The sequence below is a fragment of the Nicotiana attenuata genome, chromosome 1 (assembly GCF_001879085.1).
Source record: "Nicotiana attenuata strain UT chromosome 1, NIATTr2, whole genome shotgun sequence".
NCBI lineage: Eukaryota > Viridiplantae > Streptophyta > Magnoliopsida > Solanales > Solanaceae > Nicotiana > Nicotiana attenuata.
In genome coordinates this window covers 7,946,534-7,954,921 of record NC_031989.1, presented here as the reverse complement: position 1 = coordinate 7,954,921, position 8,388 = coordinate 7,946,534, and the positions used below count along the sequence as shown (strand labels likewise).

At 38.7% G+C, this 8,388-nt stretch overlaps 1 protein-coding gene across 1 annotated transcript in view; it reads right to left on the bottom strand.

Annotated features, from left to right (window-relative positions):
- Positions 3,497-8,388, bottom strand: part of LOC109233624 (CLP protease regulatory subunit CLPX2, mitochondrial-like) — a 14,644-nt gene continuing 9,752 nt past the window's right edge. The window contains exon 15 of the mRNA XM_019399522.1: positions 3,497-3,940. Within this exon, the coding sequence (XP_019255067.1) occupies positions 3,869-3,940 (72 nt within the window). The 3' untranslated portion in view covers positions 3,497-3,868. The remainder of the gene's footprint in view (positions 3,941-8,388) is intronic.

Sequence of the window (8,388 nt, the reverse complement as noted above, 5' to 3'; positions counted from 1 at the left end):
TATTTTTCTCTTTGTTTAAGTTCCTATTTTAACAAATATTCCTTATTTAATAGGTCATACACGACATGAGTTTGAATTAATCGTGTTTGTGGATATCGAAAACCATAGCTATTGCATCCTTGATTCTTCCCCAACGTAGAAAGCTTTTTACTTAAAATAGTTAACTTTAGCTTGCTATTGTCCTGTCCAAGAACCACATCAAATTTTATAAATATATCTTTAAACTAATTCGGCGAAATTAAATTTTAGTATTTGCATAGTGTGATAACTCTGTAAACCTCAAAGTATACTGGGTCACAGTCATACCCTCTTGGCGCAAATGCTTAAACTTATTGCGCAACTCATCCCTACGGATCTGTGGGATAAACTCCCCCAAGAAAAAATCTGAGAACTAGGACCATGTCAGTGGCGTTGCACTAGCTGGCCTACTTGCCTCATAAGTCTGCCACGATAAGTATGCCGGCTCCATCAATTGAAAGAATCATCATACCATCATGCATCACCACACACCCAAGCCCAACATGCCGAGCATCACAATAAACTATATACATCCTTGACCCTGAGGGCAATATCAAAACTGGACCAGTAGTCAAAACAGTCTTAAGCTTCTGCAATATCTCCTCACACTCGTTAGCCCATCTGAACGGAGCGCCCTTCTAAGTCAACTTGGTCAATAAAGTTGCAATAGATGAAAATCCATCTACAAAGCGATGTTAGTAGCCCCCCAAAACTAAGAAACTCTTGATCTCTGTAGCGGTAGAAGGTTCGAGCCAACTCTGAAGTGTCTTAATTTTTTTTGGATCCAGCTTGATACTATCACTAGACACCACGTGGCCCAAGAATAGCACCTTGGCCAACCAAAACTCACACTTGAGAACTTAGCCAAAAAACGTCTCCCCCCTCAAAATCTAAAGCACAATCCTCAAATGCTGCTCGTGCTCCTCCCTACTATGTGAATATACTAAATATTAGAGCCTTCAATATGGGCTTGACCCATTGTCCCTGCCAGCCCAACCTAGCCCGTAATTTAGCAGGGTTTGGGCTAGATTTTTTAGAGCCCATTAAAAACGAGACTTTTAAACTCGGCCCGAGTAAGCTCGTGGCCCGTGAGGCTTGACTGAGGCTAGGTTGGGCCGACCTGTAGGCCTGATAAAAATATTTATTTAAAATGTATGAAATATATTGCCTCTAGCGATAGAAAGTAATTGGATCTTTACTTAGAGGAACCAAAGCTTGATCATGAGAAATTTCAAGAGATGGATGTTATAATGTTTAGAAGGACCATTCTAGAAAATATCTCGATCTTTCAGTGATGGCGCGTGATGTACTTAGTATTTCTATTACCACTGTAACATCAGAATCAACATTTAGCATTGGCGGGTGTGTTCTGACAAAGTACAGGAGTTGCATCCATCATGAAAATGTCCAAACACTAGTTACTACTCGAAATTGGCTTCACGGCTTTTCCCAATTCTAATTGATAATATTTTTTATGTTAATTTGAATATTATTAATTTTTAAAATTTAACTATTCTTACATATGAATTGTAGATGTAGATGCAAGTGAAGATGTTATGACAACTTTGTCAAGCGGATTCAAATATGTTTGATGAAGATGATGTGTTGGATATCTCATAAGCGTCATGGACGTTTACTTGAATAGTTTGTTTTGAGTTTTGACTTTTAGGGTGTGTTTGGTATGAAGGAAAATATTTTCCGAAAAATGTTTTCCAATTTTCCCATGTTTGGTTGCCTTAAATGTTTTGGAAAACATTTTCCTTATCAATTCATTTTCTTCCAATTGGAGGAAAATGTTTTCCATATCAAGAGAAGGGAAAACATTTTTCAAAGCTCCTTCTCAACCTTCCCCACCCTCACCAACCCACCCTACCCCCTTTCCAAAAAAAGATTTTTTTTTTTCTAATTTCGTTTTTCCGTTACCACCCACCCTACTACCCCTCCTTCCCCCTCCCGCAAAAAAAAAAAATTCAAATTTTTGTTTTTTCATTTTTCTGCACTACCCACATCCCCCTACCCCCACCCACCCCCAGGCACAAAAAAATTTACTTGTAATTTAAATTTCTGTTTTTTTTTTCGTTTATACTCCCCCCCCCCCCCACCCCACTACGACACCTCACCCCCCCACCACACACACACACAAAAATTTAAATATATTTTCAGTTTTAATTTTATTATTTATCGGTTTAAAGGCTCAAAATTTTACAAGTTCCAAAATTATGAGTTCGGAGGTATATGTGTATGGAAGTTTACGGGTTTAGAAATTATAAAGTTTACGGGTTCGAAATTTCGCGGTTTTGAAAGTTTAGAGGTTTGAAAGTTTATGAAATTTGTGGGTCCGGAAGGTTGTTAGTTTGAAAGTTTATGGCTTCGTGTTTATTATATTCAAATTATTTATGAATACTCTTGAGAAGTCATTTTCCTTAATTTGCGTACCAAACACCGGAAAATGAATAAGATTACTACTTGTTTTCCAAGAAAATATTTTCTTGGAAAAAATTTTCTGTTATACCAAACACACCCTTAGTGAATGAAATATAGTCTTGTCTTTTACCTTTTTAGTGTTTATTGTGATATATTGAGACAGTATAAAAAGGCACTAAGTTTTGTGAAATTATTTCAATAAGATATTTTTTAACTTTTAAATATTTATCTTTTTTTAGGTTGGAACTTAAATAAAAAAATATAAAATTATATTTTAAAAAAATGATGGGTCGGCCCTTGCCGCGGCCCACATAGGATTGGGATGGGGTGACCATTATAAGGCCCATCAAAATGGTGGGCTAGCCTAGCCTAGCCTAGCCCATCAATTGCTAAAACCTATGTGGGCTGGGGTAACTCGGGCCGACCCATATTGACGGCTCTACCAAATATCATCAATGAACAAAATGACAAAAGAATCCAAATAATGGTGGAGCGCACTTTTCATCAAATGCATGAAAGTTGTTAGGGCATTGGTCAAACCAAAAGATATCACCAAAAACTCATAATGCCCATAACGAGTCCTAAAACCGACTTCTGAAGCCCTAATTTTTAACTGGTGATACCCCGATAAAGTCAATCTTTGAGAAAAACCGAGCACCCTAAAGCTGATCAAATAAATCATTAACGCGCGGCAGTGGATACTTGTTCATTGCAAATATTGAATTCTTATTAACTGGGGATGTTTTTTTTTAATATTGTTTGATTTCCTTAGATGATATTTGACTAGATTTTGATCATTTTGAGAAGTATTTCTAAGGGAGACAGTATTGGATTGTGAAAATTATTCCAAAATAAGGTAAGTATCTTGTCTAGCTTTGTTGAGGAAATTTCTCCTACTACATGGTATTTGTTTGCTACATGTGAGAGTAACGCATATTCGAGATGACGAGCGTATATGCACGTGCATGAAAATTATATGCTTCTTTATGCCTTGTGGAAACGGTATCCCTACTCTCTTATTGCTTAACAGAAAAGGAAAAAAGAGGGGCGAGGATAACAAAGCAAAACTCACCTCACCATCACAAGATACTTGAAACTCTAGTTCATCCGATATACAAAATACAGGGAAGAGATATCATCCCCTTAACACTGTTTCAAATTAAAATTAAGCAATCTCGCGCTTTCAAACAGAACCTCTAACAAGAAAGACAACAGAACTGCATCACTTTTAGCATCTTCCCGGGTATCCAGGGAAAGAGGCTGTGCCGAACTTATATAAACTCAGTTGGGAGTTCAAAAAAAAATCTAGGTTTACAAAAGCCTTCTCTTTAAAACAAGGAAGCCCAACCAGGCTTTGCACGTTTAATTACTTTATATACAAGAATTGACACAGAAAAAGAAAACTGAAAGAAACAGACCCCTGAAATTACCAGCTCAAGGCTCTTGATGGAGCCTCAGACTCCGAGTCCAAGTCTTCTTTTGTTGCTTCCTTCTTTTCCTGAAAAAATAGGCTAAATCACTCAAAAAATCACACTTTGCAATCCTTCTAGAGAAGGTGGAAAATCTTGTGCAAACAGTTTGATTGACACATCTCTCTACTTTTTGGCCAAGATTCAGTATGTGAGCAACTGACATACATAATAATGGTCCTGATAGAAAAGAAAATCCTTATATACGAAAAGAAAGATCATCAGCATGATGGAGGACAGGTAGTCACTCACTAGTGAATTAGGCAAGCAACATACAACATCTCATTACTTTGGTTCGGAAAACTCATGTTTTAATGCAAAGGATCTTTAGTAAATACTCTTTTCTTATAGACAGAGTCACAAAACAAATAAACATCAACGCAAATCATTCGTCTCTCAATTCCATACTTGAAGGTTGAAGAATGAAGGTGGAAGGCGTTCACACAGACAGTCAGATCTATGTTAATTGGTGAACTCGACTTTGACATGATAATGTAGTTATGCTCCCCATGGTCCTCAAGTTTTGTTTTTATTTTTTGGTTTAAAAGGTTAACTTGTTATATTACTAGTCCTCAAGTTTTGTAAAGGATAACATAAAGGTAACTCGAAGCTTTGCAGAATTGCAATATAATAGTTAAAGGCAATAGCACACAGACAAGATTGTGAGCTTGTGACGACCCAAAGGGTCATCACCTGTTTTCTTACCCATTTTGTGCTTCCGAGGCCTTGAAAACCTCGTTTAGGGTTGCCTCGACTTGCATGCACAGTCCGGGCGCGTAGCCGGAAAGCTTAAATATGAATTCTATGAGAAAAATGCTAAATTTTGATATTAAAATGAATAAATTTGACTTCGATCAACATTTTGGGTAAACGGACCCGGACCCGTGATTCGACGGTCCCGGAGGGTCTGTAGAAAAATATGGGACTTGGGCGTATGCCCGGAATTGAATTCCGAGGTCCCAAGCCCGAGAAATGAATTTTTGTGTGAAATTATTCTCTGGAAATAATTAAGGAAATTGGAAATGAAATTTGATTAGAAGACTATGGTATCGGGCCCGTATTTTGGTTCCGGCGCCCGGTACAAGTCTTATATATGATTTAAGCACTTTCTGTAAAATTTGGTTGAAAACGGACGTCGTTTGACGTGTTTAGGACTTAAAATGGAAATTTGATGTTTTATGAAAATTTGGAAGGAATCATGAGTTTTGAGGCTTGATCCGATGTATATGATGTTATTTTGGCGATTTGATCGCACGAGTAAGTCCGTAAGATGTTTTTGAGGTTGTGTGTATGTTTGGTTTGAAGCCCCGAGGGCTTGGGTGAGTTTTGGATATGTGTCGAGTTGCATTTTGACCTTAGAAATCTCAGAAATTGTTGCTGGTATGAACAGGCCTGCAGGCTTCGCAATTGCGAAGCCTGGTTCGCAAATGCGAAGGCTGGTTCGCAAATGCGAACCCAGCCCAGGCCCGCCTTGGCTCGCAAATGCGAGGTCCTCCTTCGCAATTGCGAAGTGTGTCGGCTAGAGGTCGCAAATGCGAACAAGCCCAGATTTCCTAGAGTTCGCAAATGCGAACTTCCTTTCGCATTTCCCAAGCCTGCACGGTTCGCAAATGCGAACCCACTTCGCAATTCCCACATCTGAGGCTCAGCAAATTTTATACTTAGCCGATTTTGAGTTTCATTTTTCACACTTTCTCAAACTCAAACACCCATAGGCGATTTTCCAAGAAATCCTTCTTCTCCAAATCAATTGTAAGTTAGTTTCTACTCATTTCTTTCAATCATTATAACATCATTTAACATGTTTTCAACTTAAAATCAAGGATTTTCATGGGTGAAATTGTGTATTTTGGGTAGAACTTAGGTTTTTCTAAAATTGGGGATTTGGACCTCAATTTGAGGTCCGATTTCAAAACAAATCATAGATATGGATTCGTGGGGGAATGGGTAACCGGATTTTGGTTCGAACCTCGGGTTTTGACCACGTGGGCCCGGGGGCGTTTTTGGACTTTTTGGAAAAAACTTTGGAAAATTCATTTTTATGCATTCAAATTGATTCATTTAGCGTTTATTGATGTAATTAAGTAACTTGTGACTAGATTCGAGCGGATTGGTGGTGGAATCGAGGAGTAAAGCTATAATTGAGACTTGAGTTGAATTCAAAGCATCGAGGTAAGTGTTCGGTTTAACCTTAGCTTGAGGGATTAGGAGTTGAGTCATATTTGTTATGTGTTTCTTGTGGAGTACGACGTATAGGCATGGTGACGAGTATCTATACGTTGGTGTCGAGCATGACCGTGAGTCTTATATTGTGAATTTCATGACTTCGTCGTATTATTCATGCCTTGGTGAGTATTTCTATTTGTTGTGTAAAGTTGTGGAAAGAATCGTGACTTATGATTATTGAGGAGCGTTGGCTCCAGTTGTAGAACGTATTGCGAAAGTATAAGTGATAATTGAACCTCTAGAGCATTGGCTCGAGTTGTGAAGTGAATTGTGAAGTAAAAGTGAGAAAGAGAAAAGATCATTATGTTGCCCCTTGGCGGGCTATTGTTGAGTTGTGGTTCCCTTGTATTGTGTTCTTAATTGATATTACGGACGCTTAGGTTAATGCTTCCTTGTGTTGAGTGATGACTATAGTTATAGCTGAGGTAGTTAAGTGTTGTAATAGGTTGGTTATAGCTGAGGTAGTTAAGTGTTGTAATAGGTTGGTTATAGCTGAGGTGGTTAGGTGTAGTAACAAGATTGATTATAGCTGTGGCAGCTAGATATTGGAACGGGTGTGGAAATAGCTAATTCTCCCTTGCCGGGACATTTGATTTGATATTTTGTTCCCTTGCCGGGAAGTTATTATTGTTGTCCCCTAGCTGGGATTATTTTGTTATATTGTGTTGGATTGAAATGGGAGCGAGTGGTACGCCTACCACAAGATATTATGAAATGGGAGCGGGTGGTACGCCTACCACAAGGTATTATGAAATGGGAGCGGGTGGTACGCCTACCACGAGATACGAGAAATGGGATCGGGTTGCACGCCTGCAACAAGATGAGCTAAACATGAAAATTGTCTTTATTTCCTGCTTCCGAGTTAGAAGCTAGACTGTAGATTTCTCTTCTATTATTTCTGATATTCTATTTATATCTTTACCCCTGAAGCATGTTCCCTCCCCCGGTTTTAATTGTTTATTTCTGTTGAATCTTTGTTGTATTGTGTGTATATATATATAGGTTTATCTGGAGTCTGGTCCTAGCCTCGTCACTACCTCGCCGGGGTTAGGCCAGGCACTTACCAGCACATGGGGTCGGTTGTGCTGATGCTACACTCTGTGCTCTTTTGCACACATCCAGGTGTTGGACAGCAGCTGCAGAAGCACGGGAGTTAGCTACAGTCCAGCGAGAAACCGAGGTAGCCTTGCAGGCGTCCGCAGGCCCGACGTCTCTTCTATCTTTTATTTCAGTCTGTTATCTCATGTATTCCGAGACAAACAATTATATTTTCTTTCAAACGGTTGTATTTAGCACTTTTATTAGTTCGTGAGTATGTGACACCAGTTCTTGGGTAGAGGTTTATGTTGATTTTTCCGCATTGTTGTTCAGATTCCTTAATTTAAGACTTCCGCTTGTTTACTTTATTCCGCTGTCATCATGATATTACTGATAATTGTTAAAAGAAGTAAAATGGTTAATGCTAAAAATAGTTAAGGGTTGGCTTGCCTAGCTTTCATCAGTAGGCACCATCACGACTCCCGAGGGTGGGAAATCCGGGTCGTGACAGAGCTCATTCTAAGATTTATCATTGAAGTAGAGGACAATTGTCAAGCTTGTTACTAGACAATCTACCATGGTGAGAATGGTCACTAGTCATAGTGCAATTTTTTTGAGAAGGGGTAAATAACTGACTTGTGACCATTCTCACCATGGTCACAAGTCACAGAGTTTAACATCCCCAAAAGAAAAAAAATGAAAAACCAATCCAAATTGTCTCAAATAGTGATGGCAAAATGGTTAAAAGAAAACATTTAACCACCCATATTATCCACTAAAAATGGGTTGGATAACGAACTTTTTAAAAACGGATCAAATATGGATAAGAACCATATTATCCATTTAGAATGGATAACCAATGAATAACTAATGGGTTTAACTTTTACATTTATAAAGCCTCAAACTGAGGGTTCCTCAAGTTTAGGAGACTAGAAATTCTCCAAAAGTGACGATATTCAACCCTTTTTTATCCGTATAAAATATGGGTCGGTAGGATAATTTATCCGTTTTTTCATTACCCGCTTTCGACCCGTCCCATATCCGACCAACCGCCCGTTTCCACCCCTAGTCTCAAACATCGGAGAATGAAAATGGTAAAACTGACTATTTCCTCCTTTATAACAAGACTATTTCAAGAAGAAATGCAACGACGACGACGACACCCTTTTCTCTCTTTTTTTTTTGTTGTGGTGGTGGGTTTAGGGGGGGTGGG